Source organism: Mugil cephalus, chromosome 17 (assembly GCF_022458985.1).
Source record: "Mugil cephalus isolate CIBA_MC_2020 chromosome 17, CIBA_Mcephalus_1.1, whole genome shotgun sequence".
NCBI classification, from domain to species: domain Eukaryota; kingdom Metazoa; phylum Chordata; class Actinopteri; order Mugiliformes; family Mugilidae; genus Mugil; species Mugil cephalus.
In genome coordinates this window covers 17,503,940-17,529,153 of record NC_061786.1, presented here as the reverse complement: position 1 = coordinate 17,529,153, position 25,214 = coordinate 17,503,940, and the positions used below count along the sequence as shown (strand labels likewise).

The 25,214-nt window shown below is 46.1% G+C and overlaps 1 protein-coding gene across 4 annotated transcripts; it reads right to left on the bottom strand.

The window, feature by feature from the left end:
* Positions 1 to 328: 328 nt before the first annotated feature.
* On the bottom strand, positions 329 to 24,893 carry mideasb (mitotic deacetylase associated SANT domain protein b). 4 transcript variants are annotated; one of them, XM_047611362.1, is made up of 14 exons: positions 24,830 to 24,893; positions 24,570 to 24,711; positions 18,267 to 20,026; positions 16,213 to 16,485; positions 15,363 to 15,711; positions 15,144 to 15,210; positions 13,392 to 13,534; positions 13,040 to 13,143; positions 9,586 to 9,661; positions 8,806 to 8,894; positions 7,613 to 7,771; positions 7,005 to 7,127; positions 5,131 to 5,333; positions 329 to 3,791 (listed from the first exon to the last, which is right to left on the bottom strand). In XM_047611362.1, the coding sequence occupies exons 3-14, from the start codon at positions 19,749 to 19,751 to the stop codon at positions 3,554 to 3,556; spliced, it is 3,309 nt and encodes a 1,102-aa protein (XP_047467318.1). In that variant the 5' UTR covers positions 19,752 to 20,026; positions 24,570 to 24,711; positions 24,830 to 24,893; the 3' UTR covers positions 329 to 3,553. The 4 variants fall into 4 exon arrangements, with proteins under 4 accessions (XP_047467318.1, XP_047467321.1, XP_047467317.1 ...); XM_047611365.1 differs by lacking the exons at positions 24,570 to 24,711; positions 24,830 to 24,893 and adding an exon at positions 22,238 to 24,345 and having other exon boundaries at positions 7,035 to 7,127; XM_047611361.1 differs by lacking the exons at positions 24,570 to 24,711; positions 24,830 to 24,893 and adding an exon at positions 22,238 to 24,344.
* Between the last annotated feature and the right edge of the window lie 321 nt (positions 24,894 to 25,214).

Below are 25,214 nucleotides of genomic sequence, written 5' to 3'. Positions count from 1 at the left end.
TATTCCCAATTTTGTCCACTGTTTTAGACGGAGAAGTGGACAGAACACAACATTGAGACCAAATATCACTTTCTTCCTTAAGAAAATTAATTTTTTTGAAGGTTGGTTGATTAAATCTAAACATTCTCCTAATTTACTTGTTCTTATTTGCACTAAAATATATGGAGAAAAAATATTGCTATTGTGTTATTGGTCCAGCCTGCCTGAGATCAAATTGGGTTGAATGTGGCCCCCAAAATAAAAAGAGTTTGACACCCCTGTCTTTAGACTTTTTTGTCACATGGATATATAGATAGATAGATATAGAAATAGACACGCAAAAGTCCTGTTGAATATTTTTAAAACTTTAATATACAGTGCTTCATAAATCATTACTAAAAACACAGGTGGTAAAAATCAAATAAGATCAAAACAAATAAGTTACACTGTAGTAAAAAGCACTTGAGATTCCTTTCCGTTTTTTTTTTTTGTCATTAGTGTGAACCCCATATGAAAATAGCATAGAAAGTATGCAAACATAGAATTCCATTCATATAATATATTTCTAATCTTTAGCTAAATAAACCTTTTTTTTTTTGTCCCCTTAAAATTCCCTTAACCAGCTGGATGATAACGAAGAGTTTACAGCTGGCTCATTTCATCCTTGAAAAACTTTTTCTGTGACGACAACGGCAACAACAACAGCAACAACAGCAACAACCCCCCCTCCCCTGCCCTCCCCTCCCTTTCCCCCTCACCACCCACCCACTCACCGTCAAGAAACATAAAAAGGGAATATAAATTAACAAACATGTGAACAGTCTGCAATCTTTTTTTTTCTTCTCTTTTTAGTTTGTGTGTCTTCGTTCACGACTGGCGTACAGTAACAACAGTCTGTGCATAGACCCAGGTCTAAGTCGGCGGACTGGCCGGAGAGCCGCGCTGCGGGTTTGTCCATTAAAGGAAAAATAACCCTTTAACCCGAGCGTTGCTACGGCAACAGAGGCTGTGGCTGCAGGGAGGAGGGGGGAGGGGGGCAAAGGGCATAACGTAGAGATATGCAGCGATAGACGAATCAAAACACTCCCGTGGTCCAAGTCGGCGCCTCGTATCAGCAACGCGGTAAAGAGAAATAATAATTATAATAATAATAATAAAAGGCAACCAATGCAGAAAGATTTTAGACGTTTCTTCTTTTCCTTTTTTGTCACATGTGTCAGCCGTGGCCTTCAGTAGCTGCTAAACCCACACAGCTCCCGAACAGGGTTCAGTGTCTTAGTGCCACAACAATCTAAATACAGGCCCAGACACTTTATCACATTAAAAAAAAAAAAAAAGAAAAAGAAAAATTCAGACTAAAGGAAAAAGGGACTTTAGTGCAAAAATGTAACTGTGCACACAGTCTGACGCAAGACCCTCAACGTGTGAGAATTCAGTGATGGTTTTGCAGAGCATGCGGCGGCCTCTCTTAATGCCTCTTTTTACGTTTTCATCCGTAAACAGTCAAATATAAAAAGTAAACGACAGCGCAAACGCCAGGGGTGAAACTGCCTACTGCCTGCTCTCGTCAGTTTTTGTCAGTAAACCGTCTACTCTCATCAGGAGTCGTCGAGGAGTTTGACGCACAGCCCTGAAAAAATTTTTTTTTTATTTTTATAAAAAACGCTTTTTGTCCGCACTTAAAAGTTGTGTGTTTTTGTAAAGAAATTGAAAAAGAAAAAAAAATCACGGAATCCCCTTCAAAGATCTGGTTTTGCGATAATAATTTCCCTCTCTGCAAATACTTATAATAATTCGGAAAAAAAATGAATGTTCAATCAGTAACAGTCTGCGGAAAGTGCGAGGGCTACAACGCTGAGGTAGAAAGAGTGCGCGACAGAAGCCGATCTGTGAAAGCGAGGGAAAGTCGCGTGTCTGCGTTCAGAATCTCATCTCGTTAAAAAGAAAAGACCGAAAGAAAGAAAGACGTGCAAAATCTGGGTCAAGTTTGGTTTACAGTAAATTATGTTTCTGTCAATGGAAGTGGATGAAAGCGAACGACCTGCTGACAAAAAGCGAAAGGAGACACTTTATTATAGACGGACAAAGTGTCCTATTTTAAACCCTGTAAAGTTTGAACCTCGCGTCTCTTAAAGCCAGTTTGAATGTGTAAATAGCCAAGAAAAAAAAACCCCACAAAAACAAATTGCGTTTAAATTTCAGGGGAGTGATGACGCCACAAAGATTGAAATGCGCCCCGACTTTGTTTGTGTGTATCTTTAGAGACCTGGGGTTTCAACAGTCTGAGTCAGTACCTGCTATCAGTTACAGGGTCGACAGCTGTGAGCGTGACGGGGTGGGAGGGGGGGAGGGAGGAGGGGGAGGGACGGGGGCCGAACACTCAGGTAACACGGGGTCAACTTGTTCTATTGCACATTACGATTCTGCCTTTTTCTTCACTTCTGGCTTCCAACAACAACAACAAAAAAAATAAAATAAAATAAAATAATCTCACAGTTATAAACAGGCAGCAAGTAGCATTATTTTTGTTTTATGTTTAAATAAAAAAAAAAGAAAGAAAAAAAAAAAGACAAAAATGGGAAAAAAGCGCTCAGTTAAATTGCAGCCGAAAAACAGAATATAATAATAATAATAATAATAATATTAATAATCATCAACGAGAATATTCACAACAACAATAACCATACAGAGCGACACAGGCAGGAAAAAAAGTAACGTTTACCTGTGTGTGTGTGTCTGTGTGTGTGTGTGTTTTCATAAAAAAAAAAACAAAACAAAAAAAAAAAAAAAACAACAGTGTAAAATTGATTGTCATTTCGAGATAAAAAGCATCAAAACATCCAAGGCATCAACAGTGAGGAACAAACTGAGGGAGCTAGAAAAGGGCTGAAGGGAGGAGGGGGATTCACAGATGAACACATGCGTCTGAGAAAAGGTCTGAGTGCAGGCGAAACAGAGGCAACAGTTTGCACATCCATCCATCCATCCATCCATCCATCCATCCATCCGTCCATCCGTCCATCCGTCCATCCATTCATCCATCCGTCCATTCATCCATCCATCCATCCAGGACCAAGCGAGCACGTGCATGTGGCTCGTCCCGAGAAAACAAAAAACGAGGTCCGGTGAGTTCAACGCCCGACAAAACGAAGCAGACTCAAAGTGCTGAGGAAGGAAGGAAGGCCGCGGCTGGGAACGGGACAGCGCCAAAAACAAAAAACAAAAACAAAAAAAACAATAAAAAAAAAGAGAAAAAGCGGCATGGCTTTGACTTGACCGAGCCCTGTGACCAAGAGAGGTAACTCTTGAGATGCCTTTAATTAAAGCGGAGTAAAGGGGAGTTCCTGGAAAGCACGCCGCCGCCGCCGCTCCGCTCGCTCCGTCCCTACGCGTTCACAGTTAAACAAGTACACGGGAGTTCATCTGTCCCTGAATGTGCCAAGCAACGGAAGTCTTCTTGTTCCACGAAATATACAGAGGGTTCACCGGAGGGGGCTGTCGCCTCCGTTCCAGGACTGAACCGCCACCACCGCCGCCGCCGTTTGCCTGCTGTCGAGTCTGTGCGGCCTTCCCCTCACTGCCAGTCCTCGTCGTCGTCGTCCTCTCCGTCCGACGAGTCGTCGTTGGTGCTGTCGCCGCCCGCCTGCCGCGTCCCGTTTGGCTGCCGCGCGGCCAAGATGGCGGCGGCCTCGGCCGCTGCCTTCGCCGCCGCCCGCTCCTCGGCCTCTTTCTGGCGCAGGGCGGCGGCCTTCTTCTCCTGCTCCGCGTGGCTCTTCATGTGTGCGCTGCGGCTCTTCACCTTGTAGAAAATCCTGCGGGACGAAAGAGTTCGGGATTTAGGAAATTCCTACGCACAGAGTCAATGTCTCTAAATGGACACACCAAAATGTTTACCAACTATTACTATGGTTTGGTAACAAAGGACGACGTCGTCAGTGGCGCACTTGAACACACCTAAAATACTACTGTAAACATACTGTATGTATGAGGATATAACAGTTTATACCAGCAGGTGGCAGTAGTTTGTGTTTGTTGAACAAAAGGGAGAGTTTACCCATTATCCAAAACGGGGACGGTCCCCAGAAATTGGGGGCGTCTGTTCATCCTAAAAACTGTCATAGCACCTTTTTTATTTATTTATTTGGTCTTATCGTTGTGCCGGTTCATTTTTCGGACTTTTCCGTCTTCACCGCGCCTCGCAGTGATGTAGTCGCATCATGCACGACGCAACGTTATGAACGCTGTGTAATCAAATACACCGGTTGTGCTGGTTTATTAAAAATTCATATTGTTTGTTTAGTCACTGAGATGAGAAGTCGCTCATTTAACAAGCTGTATTGGCGGATGATCTGTTAATCTGTGATTTATCAGGTTTGTTAAGGGGCTACCAGACAACGCACACTTGATCAAAGGCTTCTCAATCCTTTCCTGTTTTTAACTTCTCTAGACGCGTGCATCGATTCCTTCCTTTGTCTCTCCATGAAGATCAAAGTTCAGCACGCGGCGCTGAAATAAAGCGAGATAATGAGGCGGCCAAATCGCTCACGAGGAAATGAGGCTGCAAACAAAACTTAATCTGCTAATTATTAGTTTTTCTTTCTAAAGAAACATAAAACAGTGAACCTAATTTAAAAGCAATTACGAAAATGATTATATTCAGAATGCAACCGATGAGTTCGGCTCCACAGTAAATATTAAATCTCGTGATGAAACAGTGAATCTGTGCAGGGACTGAAACTCCACCAAGTTTCCAGATCTGTTGAAAGCTGTAGATGACCCGGTTGGATTTCCTGTAACGCACTTTTTTTTTTTTAAAATCGTGGGATGATCTGTAACGAGGGCGTTTTAAAGAACGAGTGGAGCCCTTGTGAGTTTTGCAGGGGTAGAGAGTTGACGGGAGGCGCGATGTGCCGTATCTGATCTGTGTTCCGGTTGCTAGGACACAGTTGGCAATAACAGCGCCGGTGCTGCCAGAGGACGAGCTGTTATTTAATCAAAGCGTGACAGAGGCATTTTGATTCCTTTCGAGCGGACACCTTTGTTTACGGGTGCATTTTCCAAGTGAGCGGCGGCAGCGCCAACATTTCCTGCAGAATATTTCCGTGTTTTCCGCGCGAGTAGACGCCGAGTGACGTTTTCCCGATGACTGACCTGCCGCATTTCTTGCAGGGGAACTCTCCCTCCTGACCGGCGGAGCCTTTGTTGCCGGTTGCCGGGCTCGTTCTGCGCGTGTTGCCATCGTGACGCGGTTTGGAGCTGGGCGGGGGCGGGTGAGCGGGGTGGATGACCCGGGACGGCGGCTGCTGCTCCCTCCCCGCGTCCTCCTGGCCTTTCATGATCAGGACGGTCCCAGGCTGCACACAATAAAAAGACAGAGGTGTCGTTAACATAAAAGCTTCCAAAAGACTTTTTTTTTTTAACGCAGTCACTGGTTTCAATTAGGACAGAAACTAATGAGGCTGGAGCCGCTTTATTGGCGGCTTTTAACGCAAGGATAGAATTATGCGCGCAAAAAAACACGCGCGGGCTTTTATCAGCGGTATGCAAATAACAGGGACAAAAGCTTCTTGTCGAGTCACTGTTTGCCAACAGATACACTGCAGTTACACAAGTTATCTCCTTCAAACCCCAGCGGGGGGCAGCAACACGCATCCAAGTCGGGCAGAGTTCGAAAGGACAAACTAGTGTGAAGAGGCCAGATGAGGTTTCTAAAACAGGAAGTTGCAAAATTGTGCCAGTGTATTTATAACGCGATGTTGCACTGAGGTTTTTAAAAGCATTTAGCTTCTCACCAGACAATCACAAGCTTGTTTTTTTATTTTGAGATTATTATGAATATTAATTACTTTAAGAAAAAATTAAGATCTTTGGGTATTTTGGATTAGTACAAGTATAACAACTAAGCACCATCTTGTGAGTGGAAGTAGTTTTTGAAAGAAATGATGTGGACACAGGGATTATTTCAGTGTATTTTACCGTAGGTCTCCAACAGGACATACTGCATACATATATTTTTTTTTAAGAATTGGAAACGATGAAATCCAAACGTCCTCAAACGAGTACTTGCAAACTTGTTTAAGTCGCATGTCATATGAATCTAGAAAAGCTAATAAGAATAAATAAACAAGTGTATTGACCCTTCGCTAACAAGATAAAAGTGTGTCCTCATGAGGACAACGAGTCTAAATGAAGCAGAATGAACTGCAACAAATCTAAAAGGTAACGTCCCCACGTGAGGACACCGGGTCTCAGGAGGTGTATGTACAGATTTATAGGTATCGGTACGTGCACAGAACAAGAGTAAACCAGCCGTACGATTAACACACTTCTATCAGGTATCACTGCAAGTTTTTGGTTTGACTCTGATTCAATTTCATATGGATTCATTTAGAGAGGTTTCAGTTTTGAAACTATTTTGCGTAGTTACGAAACAGATTTTACGCAAAACTAATGCTGTCTTTGTTTCCAGAGTTACATCGAGTTGGTGCAACTTGCATGTGATGTTTATCTATTATCCAGCGCGTCTGTGCCATCGTGCTTTTTAAATCCAAAACACTGCCGCGCAGCAGCTTTCAGGTCTGACGAGGGTCTCGGAGTTGTTCTCATTAAGCGGAAGTGAGATTTTTTGTCCAATAGTGACTTAAATCAAAGGGGATTTCAACACAAAATCACAAGCAATGAACATGATTCTGTTTTATTTATCCATCTGTTCTTAACCTACTTCAGCGGCTTATCAGGACTTCTGCACCGTTGTGTTTTGTGCCAAATATTTAGGCCAATATGCCAAGGCCTCGGAGCGAGGTGGCTAAACTGATTTTAAACATGTTTTGATATAATGCAAATAATTTAGACAGATGTACTAGACAGATACTGATTTAGGAGTTAAAATAAAACACGCTGTTTCTTTTTTTATCCTGTGTATCGAGGTCAAAGGCCAACAAATATCCTCTTCATGAGCCTTCTTCTTTTTATATGTACTCATTAGTCACTCATGGAGGGGTGATTCATTTACATGTAACACTCACATTGTCAGTGGACTGCAGAGTGTGTGTCACCTTGGTGGGGCAGACATCCTGTTTCCTGTCAGCTGATCCTTCCCACTTCCTGCTGTCCTCCTCCTCCCGCTGAGGCTCCAGCCTGTGAGAGCCCTGCAGGTCCAAGAAGAACGACTCGTAAGATGGGAAACATTTCTTTCGCAAAGCTGTATATGTTGCCGTTCATTCAGTGTGTAAACCTAAACATGCAATGATTCAGTGGATTAAAAAAAAAAAAAAAAATCAAATCTTTGCATTTGTTATTAAATCAGCAGCTTTAGTAATTAGGACTTAATGTGTCATAGCTCAGAGTGAGCTGCAGCCTTTTATGTAAGTCAGTTTATTTAAGGAGGATACTACGAGCTATTTCTGAATCGACGCTGCGCTGTTTCACTTCTTCTCATAAAACTTCTCGTGTCTATTCATAACGCTGCAAAGTCAAACAGCCCTTCTGCTGATCAGATTGTCTCATGGCGCCGTAATTTTTTTGTGTTTCTTTCAGAGGAAACAGGCGGGATCTGGATTCTCTCCATTTTCTCAAACAGGACTTCTTTTCTGTAAATTTCTAGAGATATTAAAAAACATAGGAAGCGTCTGACCTTGTGGTCCGTCTCCTCCTCCGTTGTCCTGCTGTCCAGCGGCTCTGCCTCGCCGTACGTTAGCGTCCCATTGCGACCGATCTTCACCTGTTTCTTGTACGTGTAGTAGAACTCCACACACTGCGCCACCGTCTTAGTGGTTACCTGGGAACCACACACCTGTTTAATGTTAGGCACAACCACACTCTGCTGTATTTTTTTCCTCTTTACAGTTCTATATTAACTTCTTTTTTTAATTTTATTGAAGCTTGGATGTAAGAATGGATTTTAACTTTCTTCAGTCAATTATTTTGTCCACACTGACCAATTCCAATCATAATTTCCCAAACAGATTTACACTTATAATAGAGGCTGGGTGGTATACTGCTATTTTTATTATTATTATTGTTTTTTTGTTTTTTTTTTAGAACACAGTGTTCAGAACACATTGTGCCACGAGACACTGTTTCAAACCAGACCATTTTCAATGTAGCGCTTCTAAACAAGCATGGTGCAAAAAACGTTGCACACAGACTACAATTATTACGGTAGCTGGTCATCATCACAGTAAAATAGTCCATCCTTAGTCAATCTACTACATTAATTCTTCTCTCAACCAGAAGAAAATGTTGTGAACACGTGATTATGCATGAAACAAATTAAATAAATAATAAATAAAAAAAATACTATGATATCATCAGAATTTTTAAATATATTGTGATATACATCTTGGTCCTACCGCTCAGCCCTAAAAATATACTTTTGTCAGTCAGTAACTACTAACTACTAAAAAAGACTGGCCGTATTTCATTAGAGCAAAGACAGTGTTTGAAAAGAACAAAGAGCGAATTCATAAGAGTGAATCCAGAAGCCTTTAATTTGGAGGTTTGGCCAATGAACACTGGCTCCATAAAGCTGATATAACGTCGCCTCTGCCTTGATCCCTGCAGCGTCTCAGATGAGAAAATGAAACTGTTTTGCACTGTTGTGGAAAAGCAATAATGCCACTCGCAATTAATCAATCACGAAGGAAACACTGTTCCGCAGTGACTGTGTTTCCCTTTCCTCCGCCCACTCAAAGGGAGGAAAAGATATTATCATTTGTCTTTTAAACTTCACAGCTAGTAGGTGGCACCGGTCTCACCACCACCACCAGCACCACCACCGCTTGAGGCAAAAGTTCGCGCCGCTCTCGCTTGAAAGCCGACACATACCTGCTTCTGCACCATAAAGAAGTCTTTCTTGAACGCTGTGATGCCTTTGTTGAACTGGCGTCGCTCAGCTGCTGTCCAGCTGTCTGATCCTGTGGAGGAGGGAGAGGGACAGAGACGCACAGAGAGGGTGAGGACACAAATAAAAACAGTGTGTAAAAAAAAAAAAGCCGGTTTGAAAACCCTTCGCCCGCTCTAAAACTATCTACTTACGCATTAAATTCTGGGCGACAAGTTCGACCCCCACCCAACCCCCTCCGCTCTTAAAACCACACACACACTAAAAAAAAAAAAAAAATCACTGGATAAACAATGGCTCTCCTGTCTTCTGCCTGGGATTAACCACATGCTGTATGCACCCCTCCCTATTCCCTCCTTCCCTCATCACATTGACCCTGACAATCCTCCACAGTCACCCCACCACCACCACCACCTCCACCACCACCAGCACCACCAGAAGCAACACACACTGGCCACTGCAGCTGCCACTTCTTAGAGGCAGGGCTCAGGGCTTAGAAAGCTCATCACCGCTGAGAGGTGACAGTTAAGCATGAAATGACAAATACGTAGAAGGTTGATTTAGGACATTCAACACCTTGTAAGCGTTTGTTTAAAATGTCTTTTAACTGTCAGCCAGGTAGGGCTTATGAGAAGCAGCAAAAACGGATGCCAGAAGATTAAAGTATTCAGGAATGAATTCTACTTCCCGAGACTGAGATTTGTTTCGAAAACCCAGAAAATGAAAGACGCACCTGATCACGCAAGGTCAAAACAAAATCTTACCTGAGTAGTGGTAGTTGGATAGATGGTGAGACTTGGGGAAAATGGGATTCTTCAGCATCAGAAGGGACAGAGCGGCCTGAAAAACAAACAGGATTCAAACAGTGTTTATAAGCGAATAAACTTGGAACGGCCGCTGCGCAGCAGTGATGGCTGTTAGCCTCCGCGGAGCCTGCCAAACAAGCCGACTCTCGCTCCATTAGAGGCTCCAAATGTGCCTTATAAACTAGCAGAACCCAAACTGGGCTGAATTAGTTGCCTGCAGATAACCGGTGGACTCTGATAACCGTTATCGGTTGTGCATTATATCACAGTTGTTCTCTCTCTGCTATTGTCAAAACACACATTAACTTTGTGCTCTTTTGACTGTGCATGAACGCTGGAAGACAGCCGGACCGCTGCAGAGAGTGGGCACTGTTACAACAACCACCAGCCCCCCCCTCCCTCTCCCCCTCGTGGTTTCCTTGACAACGCTGGACCAGAGCTGGTCGCTAAGGCCTGAAATCTCCACCAGGAGCAACCAGCTCTGTTGTTACCCTGCATCAGGCTTCAAGTCAGCGCCTGCTCGTGCATCTCTGGTAATGGAAGTATTGATTCGGGATCCGAGTTTAAGTTGCTGCGAGGACAAACGTAATGAACGGCGCAACGATCCCTGTTAATCAGAGGCTCCTTTCACAGCTCATGTTACAGCTGCTACGATCAGCTGATTGGAATTACAAACGATTTGCCGCTTTTCCTCGTCTCAACTTTACGACACCTTAGTAGTATTATTGAATATTTCTGTTTGCACGGCAGATAACTTCATCTCCTCTGTGGCTCTGTTCAGACCTGGCATCACCATTAATCAGTTTAAATCCACAACTTAAATCCAAATGGCTACTTCGCATTAACATGAACATGAGTTGATATGTTTTTTATGACAAAATCCTGTTTGGATTTATTTATTATTCAGTTAATCGCAAGGATAAAGTATTTTAATACCTTCTCCCTTCTGATGATTAGGGATGGGTATCGATACACGGTATCGTAATTGCACTAATGTTCATGCTGACATAGTAACTAGACTGAAAAATGAAACAGATTTCAGTGCCACTGAATTTCTAATTACTTACTTATTTCTAATTACAGTTTTTCTCCTGCATGGATGGAAGTGAACTTTTCATAATCCTAACCCAGAATGCCTAAAGTGAAACGGTGAAAAGTTTGGCTGTACTTCACCTCAGAAGATGCAGACTCTGCAACCTGCAACAAGTCCAAGGCGATATCGTGCATGGGAATATAATTAAACATCTGACGACGCATGGTGTTTTTTTTTTTAAAAGTAGATATGTACCCTCTTTGATGACCTTAACAATACCCATTCCTCCTACTGAACAGGCGTTTAAGGTGTTTGATTGTTTGAATGAATGAGTCAAAACTCAGGATATCTTCAACATCTGTGTGTGACTACTAAAGGAATACGGTCACACACCGCCTCCAGATGTGGCTTCACACCCTACCATACTTTAAGTTGCCCACTTGCAGTGACTGGATCACTTGGGAGACATGCTCATACTAAGTGTGAACAAGATTATCAAACTGTAACAGGCATCTATCACTGAAATTAAAAAAAAAAAACAACAACTAAGATTAAAAGCCACATGCAGCAGGGCTGTTCCGAGATTCTACGCTTCCAGTTTTACATTTTAAACACCCCGACATCCATCTGCTGCTCCGTCCCTCCCACGGCTGACTTCTGTTTTATTATAATACGTTTAATAAACAGGAGCGCATCCTCTGTTGTCAGTGTTTCGATGGGGGTGACGCGAGCCACTTGAGATGCGGACTCGCAAACGCTTAACCGGCGCCGCCGTTTGACCCCGTTCCGGCAAAACGCGCGCAGAACGCGCCCCCGTTTGTTTAATTCGGCGAGATCATCATCTTCCCGTTTGATTCGAGTCTTAACGGGAGGAGGTCAGAGACGAGGCCCAGCTGTGGGCAGGGAGCGCTGTGAAGCTCCGGAGTGATTAACGGTCCCACCGTGATGCAGCAGCCATGACACGCAGGAAGTCTCGGTGGGGCGGTAGCTGTGTCCGGTCTTTACGGATGACACCGTTATGAGTTTTCTTTGTGGCTGAGGTGCATTTGCGTAAGGCTGACCACACGTGTCATGCAACCAAATATAAATGATTGAATGTGATGACCAGACGCCTCTCTTTTTGTTTCAAACCACCCAACAAAACAAAAAGGAACAGGGCCAAATAGGGTTACAGCTACCGGTTATATCATCATGTTTTTGCACTTAATCAATATTTTGGTTAACAGCTTGTCTGAAGCCGGCACATATATATCTGTTGATCAGTCAACCGTTCCATCTCTTCAGCCTGTGCAGCTCTGCTGGTCTCGCCACGGCACCATCACTCTGCGCCTGGCTAAACAACCAAACCGTTTTACTATCTCAGTCATCTCGGGCCACCACAGAGTTTCAGAACAGAGCTAAGTGAAATTCCACAGATCAGTCACTTCCGTTCAATAATCCCCGACTGCCCCACCGAAGGCACCCTAATGGCTACACTTACATGCACAGAAGAAACCAGGTTATTGGGAGATTCCGGGCTACGGCCGGAAGCGTGTGCACGCTGGTTGCAGTGAATTATTTTGAATGCAAGTGCACACACTTTTACTTTCACCATGTTGCGCTGCTACCACCACCACCACCACCACCGCCACAACGTTAAATCTTCATCTATCGGCAGCAGGCCTGTAAAAGATCCACAAATGGGTTTTCTGCAGCAGGAAACGAGCAGCGTTAGTCTGGTTTCCATCACCCAGATAAAGAACACCAACTTGTTTATGTGCATTTCAAATAAATAGGTAGGCGAAGTAAGCCAAGCAGCCACAATGATCCAGATACTCGGGTGCAGAACGTATTGGCCGAGTTCTGCTTCTGTGCAAGAAGCGAGTCGTAAATTCTATTAACGCCTCCATGCAGAGGATGAGTATGATGACACAGGGACTGGGAGGGACGCCCTAAGCTCAGATCGTGTTTCGTGGACCACCTGCGCGCAGGCGTAGGCTGTGCATGTGCTTCAACGTATACCGTATAACCGAGGGTATAAAAACCTCATGAGAGCAACTGTTTTGTTGTGTTTGGCTGAAAAGAAAACAGCTTCTGCAGTCAGGTCAACAGCTTATAGTACGTTTAAAAACGCTCTATAAGCTCCTGACCACTCATTATGATTATGTCACAAATACATATAATATGTGACTGTAGGCGTTTTAATAGGAAAACGGGCTTTTTACAAGATCTGTGAGCGAAGGCAACTCGAGAGGAAAACAGGTCCGTGTTCGCGTGCGTGGGTTACAAGAAAACCTGGCTCCGGCCTGAACGCTGCAAAACATGCCTCCCGGTCATTTTTCTATTATTCCTGGAAATCCCTGAGCAGCCAGTCGGCGCGGATTGTTCTGTTGCGCTCACCATTATGTCCCCTTTGCACTCGTACAGACAATGGTGGGCCAGCTCCTGGTTGGTGCCTCCTCCGAACAAAACACTGGAGCAGGCCAGGTGCATGAGGTCTTCCACTGAAAGAGACAGCAGGGAAATAGTCAAGTGCAAGGGAAATATATTTCCTGAAGCTGATTTATCATTATTATCATTCTTTTTTTTAAACATAGAAGAACTCCACTATATTTACCGTGTTAGGCCGCATCATGTACATAACCATGAAGAAGCACTTTATATGCAAAAACATATATTTCAACACTTAAACCTGTTTTAGATTCCAGTTTGAGGTTATGTAACAGTTCAGAAACGCTGCCTTTTCTCTCACCTTTCTTCTGGGAGTCGGGTTTGTCGTCAAGTTCGCCCAGCGGCACCCAGACCAGGTCCGCGCGATGCTGATCCAGCTCGACGGCCGACCGCTGCCTCAGCTCTGGCACTTCCGCCTGGTACCGCGACCCGATATTTATCCGTCTGGGAAGAGGGCATTGCACTTAAAGAATTCGCGTTTTTACATTTCAGGAGAGGCATTCATTCTCTCTCGCAGTCGAGACAGCATTTACTACGCATATGCGGTTTCATTTTTGTTTCCTCGATTCTCTTTCCTCCGCGTTTCTTTAAATAGTCAAGAGATTGTTGAGGTCTTCAGCCTCAAGCGCTGCAATTCTTGCAGTCACGCCGCTCTCATGCTCTCGCATAATGAGTGAAATGCAAATGTCTTTACAAAAATTTGCGATTTAGACACAATTGCCAGAAATGTAAGCAAATGAACGCTCAGCCTGAAGTATAATAATAATAAAAAGCACCAATAATCCCACAAATGCATGCACGGCGTGATGTCAGTCAAACCCGGACATCTTAACGCTGCAGTTAAGACAGATCTGAAAACAAACACTTCAAGGACATCCTTTTGTAGTGGGGTCTGTGGTATTTCAGACTGTGTGTGTTCATGGCAGCGCCCCCCCTCTGGGAAAAAGGAGGGGGGGCTGCTAAAACTTGACCTGTGAAGGCTCTTATTGCGTTTGGGAGTGCACCAGTCCCAGCTGAAAGCATGATTTACAGCAAGCTTCACTAGCCTGTTTCTGACTAACTGCTGAGCAGCTGGCATCAGTCAGGCAACAGCTTGCACAATGCGCCCCTATAAACCGCATCTCGCCGAGCTCCCCGTCTATGCTGCGCTCGGTTTTCCAACAGCCATCGGCGACTCGGAGGGAGCCGCTGACAACCTTCACTGAAATTTACTTGAGAATATGTTTTCGAGGACTCGCATACCGATAATGGCTTCTCTGCAGCAGCCATTCTGTTTATTTACCTCTATATAAAATAGCTTTTATTGATAGTGGAGGAATTCACCACTACTGCAGCCGATTCACTACCTACTACCTACGCAGGTTAATTTGAGGAATCTCAAGCATGTTAAGCATTTCCACACACAGTCCGAACTAAATTGAGTTACTACTGATGCAAAGTGAACACTGATGCCACTAGCTTTTTATTGACACAGTGAGTTGTTCAGGTATGAGGTATATTATTGCATATTACTGATAACATGAATCTACGGGGTTGCTGTTACCACGGTAACCACTAGGCGACCCAAAGTAAACTGGGATGACTAAAGGATTCCAACTTTAATATCTACACCGGTCCAATACGTACGCTGCACCCTTTAATGCTCCCAGTCAACACGTGCATATCTTTAGTTTTCACATGCAGGGCTTTCATATCTGCCAGATAATACGGACAAGTTATGACAGGAGGCATTTTATTGAGAGAGAGCACTGAGCTCGCATGGTTAGATCAGAGGAAGGCTGCTGCCACTAATGCTGACTGTGGATGACAGAGCAAAAGATTCCAGCGATAACGGCGGCGGGGAGGAGGGCCGCATTAAAGAGCGGGGTTTCGAATTTCCTTCAAGACAATCGGTGAGTCAACTCTCTGTTATGTTTTACACAAGCAAGAGCAACCAATCGCGCCGGCTACGATAATGAATGCGCTTGAATGCCGTTAGAAATTCGCAGAAACCCCCCAGCCGCCCCACCCAAAACCACTTCTACAATGAAACAAGATGAGGGGAAATACTCACGGTTCAATGCTGACTGGAGTGGCCTCGCTCATAGCAGACAAGACCGGAGGTGTGATGTCGCAGCTGTCTAAAGGGGGGCAGCCGAACAAGATATGCTCTGACCTCAGTGTTTTTGGAGCACAAAAATATACTTAAGTGTGTAAAAATCAACTAATGCAAGCTGTGGTGTGCTTGGTCTTTTGAATTCAATGATTCGGCGTAGTGATGTTTTTTACTTACTGGAACGCAACAGGCTGCGCGTGGCCGACTTCGGCGTGGCGGGGGGCGGCAGGCCCGGGCCGCTGGCTGCGGCGGCGGCGGCGGACGACAGCAGAGTGGAGAAGTAGAGGCCCGAGCCCTCGCGGACGGGGCTGAGGATCGGCGGAGGCGTGTAGGGGGGTATGATGAGGGGGTTGTCGGCGAGGCGTACGGGGGAGCGCAGGTGGCTCTGGTAGGGCGTGATGCTGGAGTAGACGGGCGGGGCGATGAATAAGCCGGGCTTGGGCGGCGGGATGAAGAGAGGCTCGGGCCGGGGACGACGTTTGGACTTTTTGCCGTCGTCATCCTTTTCCCCTTCTGCGGCGTCATTCTGGGGAGGTAATTTTAGGAGGTGCATTAATCACGGTGGCCTCTGTGTGCACTGCGAGGTATTACTTCAAATTCTACGTAAGAACATTTCGAAAAAAAATTAAAAAATCTGACCCGTGCAGATGCTGCGTGATAAAATCCTAGGCACCCCGACCCTCAACTGTATGGTACATAATGTACAGTACGGCAGCAGTAAACTGCGCTAATCTGCCTGATCTAGGACAGGGCAACCAGTTCACCAAATCCCCCCCAAACGAAAGAGGGAAAGGGAGGAAATTCTGCAGGGTTGAAATGGGGGCAGGGAAGACATGGAGCTTGGTGGGGGGAAGGGAGTGTGTGCTGGTGGAGCTATGTGGCATAAACTCAAGGATTTAAAGCTGGAATTAAACAGGCGAAAAAAAAGAAAAACTTAGCTCTTTGTTACATCCTTCTGACAGTTTAAGAAATCCCTAAATTAACATGCATCGCCTTCCAGAGGAAAGAAGAATTAACGTGTGCCGACCTGCTCCGGGCTTTCTGACAGGGAGTTCCTGAGCGAGCGTCTGCGGGTGACAATGACCGAGGGCTTGTGGTCCGCGCGGCCGACGTCCAGGGGGTTTGAAAGCCTGGGAGGCCAGCTGGATGCCAGGGCCGCTTCGTCCCTGTCTGGAGACGAGGGATCCTGCCTCCGGACCGGGACCGACACGGGGATGACGAGCGGGAGGAGGCTGTCGTCTCGGGGCCGCTTGGCGTTCATGCCCTCTGGTTCGGTGGGACTCCACGACCTGTGCGACTCCTAATGAGGACGGAGGAGGAATTCGTTACCGTGCCTTTTATAAATAGATTAACGCCGCAATTAGAGAGCAGCGTGTGCAAATTCTTGCAATTGATTATTGTTACATATTTGAAATTGGACTAATTTGACCTCACAAAGTGTGACATCCTTGGCCTTTAAAGAAACCCTTGCACTGCAGCTTGCATGCTCACCACACTGTGGCTTCCAAGTCACAATCACCCTCAACAACTATAAGCAGCTGAGGTTTAGCTTTCTATCATAGCGCACAACAGTAAATGGTTTTATTAAACTCAGGTTTACTTGGGTGGCCGTTTAATTCACCAGAGCGGGCTGCCAAACTGTTATCACTACAGTATATTAGGATCGCACAAAAACACAATGCTCGACAAAATCCCGGTCAATACTCCAACGGAGTGTTAGGAGACGTGTCGATTTCTACAAAAAAAGGGCAAAATCTAAAACGGGAAAAATCAACTGCCGTGATGCCTGAGCTCTCAGAGCGTTTTGTTTGTCCGCTGCCTTGGCATCGCACCTTAAGCGAGGCACTTCGGTGTAGGCCCTAAACATGCGCGTCACGTGGACAGTCCCCCCCCAAAAAAAGCATGCTTCACATTTCATCTCTGAGAAACCATAATGAGTGGGCACGAGCAGCCCGCGTGCTTCAGAGCGACGCTCGCCCGCGGAGCGACTTCAAAGCCAATCTGAAGCGCCACATCACAGGACGGTCGAAGATCGGCGCTGCCTCCGCGCGCTGCGTCTTCATGGGCAGAAAGGCACGCGGCTGCGTAGCCGCGCTGGATGCGTGCTCATTATTGCTGGTGGAAAACTCCAGCCCTTACACCAGAGTGGTGGAGAGATTTTCTGCTGAGCAGTGCATGCAGGGCAACCCGGCACCCCCTCCCTGTGATAGAGGGAGGGGGGTGGTGGGAGGGATGTGGGGGCAGGCGGAGGCCAGGCTGGAGTTTCTCTCCTCTTATGGGGGAGGTGTACAGGCATGTAACCAAACACACTGTGTATGATAGGCTACCCGTGAGGCAAATTCAGGGCACAAGCGTGCTGAACTATAGACATACTGACTCAGTGCAATGGTGTTTGGCAACACGACGTGTTGCACAATCAAGACGTTCAGCACGTAAACACAGATAAGTATACGACTTCACGTGGAAAGGGGAATTTAACCGGCCCGCACGATCGACACTTGTTGCGAGAGCTGTGAAGTCACACATGAAAGCGTTAATAAAAGATTCTGTTTACCTAGTGACAGTATTCACAATGTGAAGTCTTGTTTTAGCTACAGATTTTCCCCCACAAGGCAGAGCGGCTCAGCACTGTGGTGTACACTTCATTGGGCGCTGATTACACTCAGCGTCTCTTCCAGCAACACGTTAATCACAAACAACTCAAGTTTTGGCACAGTTTTCCTGGCAGTCGCATTGAGTCGTTTGTTCCAGTTCTCGCTCTTGTTCTGGGAGTTTAAGTCCCAATGCAATTATACCCTGGGATAACACGAGCAAAAAAAAAAAAAAATAGATCTCTTCCCCTCTCTCGCTAAAATATTCACAATAAAAGCTTCCAGCTTGTAGCGACGAGTTTGGATTTAAACTGCAGTGCAGTCGCTGGGATGCGGAACATTCAGTCCTTTTCTAGTAAAGGCAGCTTCTTATGCTTGATAGAAAACAGGTGAAAGACAGAGTGTGCAAGGAAAACAAAAAAAAAAAAAAACAAAAGAGGAAAGGCAGGCTAAAGAAATAAAATGGTTATTTAGACAGTATCCAAATTACCTCTACACCATGTGACGGTAGAAACTCTCTCTCCGAGGCCTCCCGTGCTAGAGTCTCCAGGTTGACCTCCAGGGACACCCTGCGTTTCCTGTGCGTGCTCTGGATGACGCCCGTCGGGGCGGCCTGGATGTCGCGGGCCCCGTTCTGCGACCCCTGCGGCCCCGGCGCCGGCTGCTCCGAGGCGGCCGGGATAAAAGGGTTGTCCGACGGCGCCCCGCCTTCCTTGGAGAGCCGCCGGGATCTGCGAAGCTGCGTTTGGGACTGGAGCTGCGTCTGGGACAGGGGCTCCGTCTGCAGAGGCGGCTGGAGTGGATCTAATAGCTGCTGGGGTTCCGGGGTGATGTCCTGAATGATCGGCTCCTGGATCTTCGGGGGAGCCAGGGCGGGGGTCTCCTGGGAGTGCACCACCACGGGCTGTGGATGAGGGTGTGCATTTTGTGCGCCGGGGTAATAGTCAAGCACATGGGGGTTTTGTTGTTGCAACTGCTGATGGTGCATTTGCTGCTGAATTTGGAGCTGTTGTTGCTGCTGCTGTATCTTTTGTTGCTGCTGCTCATGCTGTATTTGTTTCTGCTGCTGTAGCTGCTGCTGCACGTGCATTTGTTGCATTTGTTGATGGTGCTGCTGCTGCTGCTGCTGAATTTGCTGTTGGATTATATGATGCTGTTGCTGGCGCTGGATTTGTTCTTGCTTTTGCAGCTGCTGTAAGTGATGTGGGGGTTTGGCGTTCGGTGCCGAGTAGTTAGGCGGGTTAGGCAGAGTAGTCCTGTTCCCTTGGAAGGTCTGGTAGTAGGCAGGCAGATGCTGCTTGGGCTGACCAAACGCCAACTGGAAGGGCTGCAGGACCGAGCTCCCACCCGGGAGGGACGTGCTCTGCTGCTGGGGGTTCAGCACTCCGGGTTTGAGGGTCTCCTGAAAGGGCTGCTCCCGCTGCTGCTGCTCCCACTTGGCAGCGTCCCTGTAGGCCTCCACTACAGGTTTGTCTGCTGCTCTGTTGGGGGGCTGTTGGTGTGGCTGCAAGCCCGAAGTCTCATGCATCGACTTCACAAACGCATTCTGAGTCCTTGAGTCCGTCACGTTAACTCCTCCGATATAATTCGGATAGGTTTGGCCCCAGTTCGTCATGGTGCCCCAAGAGGCGGCTCTCTGCTGCTGGGACAGCGACTGCTGCTGCTGACTCGGCTCCTGGTGGGCCCACTTCATGGGAACAGTCTGCTGATAGTGACCCCTGCTCTGGTCGCCCTTATCTGGGCTGAAGATGACAGAGTTGAGGTACATGTGAGGTCCTTCCGGATTGGAGGTTACAGTACTTGCAGCCTCGCTCTGGCCGGGGTCTGAGGCGGTGCCGCTCGGGACGTAGTAGGACCCGTCTGGGTGTTGAGAAGACTCCTTCATTGCTACACTTGGATCGTTGAAAAAGGTGATGCGTTTGCCGGTTCGTTTGGCGCTGGGTTTCTGCTGGGCTGGCACGCTCATGACGGGCATGAATAAGCCGAGACAGAAAAGTATCAGTACTCCACCGGTTGAACGTGTCGCCAAAAATTACAGTCAACAATACGGCCAGATGTACCCTTCTACAGGGTATGCAGAGTTAGGATAAAGCTTCGAAGCTACACTGACACCAGCGTTAGCGGGAGCCAGGTCAGCCGAGATAATCTTCTATCCCTTCCGAAGATCTCCGTGACCTACTCTGAGGTCACTAGCCAGGGGTGAGGAGATCTGAAGAAGTCTGTGCGTTTTTCTCATTCACGGGCAACACCCTGCAAGGAGAGAATGAGACAGAGTTCAAGCATTGAGTCACAAGACTAAAGGGGTCCCCACAGGGAGGGGGGGGGGGATCTCATTAGCATCCGTGCCTCAGTCGTGTAAAAACCTGCTGTTTGCTTTTTCAACAACAGACCTCCACTGAAAGGTATCGGGTGTGATAATAGCAGAGAGGTGGGGTTTATTCTCTGAGCTCACATGACACAGGGATAACATCCTGCATGCAGGCTAACACGTGTACAAGCAGACCTCCATATATTACTGAAATCATAAGAAGGTAGCTGATAGGGATAGTGAAATCAATACTTCCTGGAAATGTCATTACCGGATATTACTGCACCGCATTTAATGATGGGCCATTAGGTCAGAGCTAAAGCACAAACACAAACGGTCATTGTTAACGCACTCACAACTTTATCAAACCTCGCCTTACGTGCGCAGAAAGGAAGCTTTTTTTTTTCCCGCCAAAAAAACCCGACCAGACGGCAGGCTGAACGTGATAGAAACCACTTTTCTTTTTTTTAACAGTATGTGACTCATCAGAGGTGAAAAAAGGAAAGCCGTGCCCTTTGAACTGAGCCTGCAAACTCAAAAAGGAAGGGCAACGGAAAGTGAGCAAACATGAGTCACAATGAAACAATCTGTGTGAGGGGGGAAAAAAATTTGAGCTTGGAAAAAAGTCAAAGTGGCCTTGCAGGCTGATCCGCCGTAGCTTACAGTGGATCTTGAAAATTGCCATGGAAACCCATTATGATAATCAAAAATATTATCTGATGGCCAGGTTTCAGAGCAGATTTTGACACGGCGCGGTCTGCCAAATTTCAAGATGCACACAGATCCTGACTGTTTCTGTTAAAATTTCAATCCTTGCTCCATCTGTGAGAAAACAAAAAAAATGCACTCCCTCTTGTGAAGCAGTCAAAAATCTAAACAGAAAAGCATTCGGACTTTTTTTGTTTTTTTGAATACCCGTGGAGATCACTATAACAACCACACATGCATGCTGCAGGACTTCTGTTACACAAAACGATCTGACAAGACGATTATATATATTAATGCAAGCATTTCTACAACATGGACTTGGCAAAGGGCATCTCCAACAACTTAGGAAGTGACTGACAATTGTCACCCTTTACACTGGTGGCCTGGTAAAACACATGCTTCTTAAAATAGACTGCTGCAGCTGTTCAGATCATGTACTGGCTCTGGGGCACCGCTGACAGAGGAAAGTGAATGGCCAGCTATGTGGATAACAAAACTGTGCGTGCATCAGCAATGCCATGTGATGTTACACATGCCCACAGACATGTCATATCAAATGAGGCAACCCTCGGAGAAAAAGATGCAAACGAATATAAGAGTTTGTTTTTTTCTTTCCTTCCGTTTGCAGGATGACCCAACCACACACACAGCGTGCTGTTTACCAGGGCGTCCATTGCTGTGTGAGCGTTAAACAATGTGAGGCGATGTGTTGATCATGACGCATCACAAGTGCAACCTTACACAAGCCCCGGGGTTAAGCCCAATAAACGCACTAACACGTTAAATTGGCTTAAAATAAATGTCAAGCACCATTAGCGCACTAATCCATCGCCATTTCCTAATGTAAAATCGCTCCTTGTGGAGGGGTGCGCGGCCTGCACCGTGCAAAGGGACTACAAATAAAGAACATTTAAGAAGACTCCGCACGTCCTCCTGCACGGCGGGACTCTTCCTGGACCCCCTCCCAGTCTCCACATCACTTTCTGCGGGCCGGCCGGCCAGCTCAGCGCTATTTACGAGAATCCCTTTGTTGCAGAAAACGGATTATCCAGCCACTAATGCCGTGTCCCACTGCAACAAACCCCACCGACAATGCGAGCCAGGGTGACAGAGGTGTAAGCGGCGCGGGTAACGAGCTGGCGATCGATCCGACCTGTCAAGAGGCTTTGATACGTCGCGTCGCTTTCCGTGCAAATGTGACTGACACGCCAGGACCCCCCCCCCCAGTCCTGCAGGCCGGCGACGAGCCCCGTGCGGGGCTCCGATCAGCAGCGCCGCGCGCCCAGTCCGCCTCGGCGAGGTAAACAAAACTTTGTCAGCGAGCCGCGGCCACAATAACATGCAGTGTCGGGGCACAACAACAACAACAACGACGACGACAGCAACAACAACGCCACAGTCATCGACACGGCGGCTCCAGCGCCCCGTCTGCCCCCGATACTTACTGTGTTTGTAATGAAAGCTGCTACTAGCCCGCAGGATGGTACACTCGCAGCTCTGTGCGTCCGGCAGCAGCGGCGGCAGGCCCGCACAACACAAGACCAGCGATGATGACTGCACACATCCCCAAGGTTGACTCATGCTATGCTGCTGACCTCACTCAGTGCTACTTTTTTTTTTTTTTTTTACTAACCCCCCCTCTTTCGCTGCTAAGTGAAGAGGAAAAGGGGGTCGACGACGTCGCTGCGTAAACAAGAGCCCTCCCCGGTAGGAGACGGGGCGCTAATGTGCAGAAACGCGGGCGCAATGCCGCCGCTGTCTGTTGCACATCATTGCACTATGATTGCACAAAAAAAAAAAAAAAGTCACGCTGGCAATGCGGCCTTCTGCTGTACATCGAGTCTCTCCGTGTCTGTGCTCGTCTTATGATCCCCCCCCCTCCCTCCCTCCACTCGTCTCGCTGGCCACACCTACTTCCATGCCCATAAAAGGCCTCTTACGTGCTGCGCGCTGTAATTTACGGAGCAAGATCCCTCTCAGTCCATGCGGGAAATTCCAACACACAAGGGAGGACCGCGGGGATGAAGGGGAAGGACACACGTTCACTTTCTATTCGACACACTCACACACTTCTCCTTCTTTTTGTTTGTTCTGACGAAATTCGTCTTAAACTGGGTAGGCTGCTTCTGCCACCGCGGTGAGGAGCTTTCTGTATTTATGGAGGCTGCAAAAAAAAAAAAAAAAAAAAAGCCCCCCACGAGGGCGTGGTGATATTTTCATTACGATTTCTTTTCTTCCTCAACTGTTTGAGACTGTGAAACACAACTGCACAGGGATGCCCCCTTTAATACACCATGAATGACAGTGAAACGTTTTTTCTAGTCTTATCAGCAAAAGTCCACAAAATGAAATTAAAAAGGGAAGACTTTGCATTTGGATTTGTGTGTGGAAAACCAGTTTTGGTGCTCTTACTGAATAAGGTCAACAAGTGCAAGGAAACACTAAGGGTGCAGCAAAATATATTGTCATATGTTTGATTTCTCAGTTTATGTGGCTATGGAACAGTGCAAAGTGTATATATTGTTTTGCTCAACTTATATTAGTTGTGAATTCATGGATTTCTGCATTCAAGTAGAAATGAGAAGTAAAAATGAATTTTAGGGCTATACTTCATTCAGGTAGGCCAGATACAGGGAGCTGGCTCAGTTGATAGATTGAGCAATTGTTATAACGAGTGTAATAGTTTGCAATAAAAAGGTGTGACTGACCCTGAGTACTTCTCTAGCGTTAAAGTAATTTGTTCAATAACATGTTTTACTTGTGCTCACAACACATACCTAATATAATATCTTGTGACTCGTCAACCGATCCCTAATTGTGCAAGGTTTTCTGTGACCTATTAAGAGATTTAATGTTGAACAAATCATAGTCTTCAGATAAAAAGCAATCCTGATTATTGCAAGGCAAACAACAACAACAACCTACAGTATATTTAGTCAACCAATCACAGTTCAAGTTAATAAGCAGCCAGTGTGACATCTGCGCTGGTCACTGCATATATGCCCACTACTGTACATGTAAATACCGCTGCGGTGTCGTAGCATTGGACATGACCGAGCATGTGCCAGCCACACTATGCAGAGGTATAGTCTCTCCTTCTTCTCTATGGCCCCTTAAAATAAAGTGCAAAGCCTGAAAACATTCACAGATGCCCCCTGACAAGAAGCTGACTCAGACTGACAGGTCTGTCTCTGATGACACGGTCACTGCGGTGTGTGTGCTTTTAAAACAACCTTTCACCCCCCTCCCCTCTTCTCCCTCATATCTGATTAGACCGGTTTGACTATTTTAATGTTTTTATTCTCCGCATGTTTGACTGTTGGTCATTCAAGTTGAAAACATGTGGAAAAGCCACATTTTTTCTCTGTTAACTCAGGAATCCAGGCTGTTGATGGACATGATTAATAGACATGATTAAATATGTTGGGACAGGTTCAAGTAATACTTGAACTATTATGTTGAAATTGAGCATACCTTTCCAATAAAGAATCAAATGTATGTGTATATGGGACTTTTGTGGACAGCTAGAGATTTAAACGAAATGTGGCATACAATCAATAGTATTCTGGGGATTACGGGGATTTTGACATTCGTGTATGAGCAGGATGTGTGGAAGGAAGGAGGGAGGGAGGGAGGGTTGGAGGGTGAGGGGGTGTTAAATCAGGTGAAGCTAATAGCTAACTGTCATACAGCTTAAATGTGGCTAGTACCAGAGTCCAAACAAAACAACACGCGAACACAAACGTGCACAAGCGGCTTCACGGTGACTGTACTTACGGTAAACACCGCCTCTCCATGGCACACGGGCCCTCATCTCGCCGCGTTCGGCAACGTAAACTTTTTCTTAATTATTCAGATTCCTCCACAAGGCGTCACTTTCCAGTTCCACTCAAGCCAGCCACTCGACCCTTGCAGCACGCTGGATGAGAAACAAATCGTAACAGCATTTAGAATTAAACTCGATGCTAAACTGTGTAAAAAATGTCTGCATTACTGATTTACTGGAATAACAATAATAATGAGTTGAGGACGCGTACCGTTTCTGTAACCAAGCTGCCTTAACGGTTCAGCGCGGCACCTAGCCAGGGTGTATCCATCTCTCTAGAAGGGACAAGATAGTAACCCGCCAATACGCCTCGACATCGGGCAAACAATGTCGCACTTTCGTTTAAATATATCGCATTAGGATTGAAATGGGTTTAAAAATATTTATCATACGGTTAAAAACTAAATGTTGGACAATTTAGCACATAATACGCAAGCGCAAAAACAAACTATCGATAAATAAATATACACATTTGCAAATTACAATATATCTAGAGCAGCTATGAAATTGAGCACGTAACAGGTTCCAGAGGTATTAATGACAAGTATAAAGAAAGTATAATACGAGAATTATTCATTGATTCCGAATCACAAAAT

What these genes read in the sequence shown, in the direction of transcription:
- mideasb (XM_047611362.1), bottom strand. Translation starts at nt 19,751, where the DNA reads ATGCCCGTCATGAGCGTGCCAGCCCAGCAGAAACCCAGCGCCAAACGA. An exon ending in AGGAGGAGACGGACCACAAG is followed by an intron (nt 7,128 to 7,612) that starts GTCAGACGCTTC and finishes TTGGACCTGCAG; the next exon opens with GGCTCTCACAGGCTGGAGCC. An exon ending in CCCTGCAAGAAATGCGGCAG is followed by an intron (nt 3,792 to 5,130) that starts GTCAGTCATCGG and finishes TTCGTCCCGCAG; the next exon opens with GATTTTCTACAAGGTGAAGA.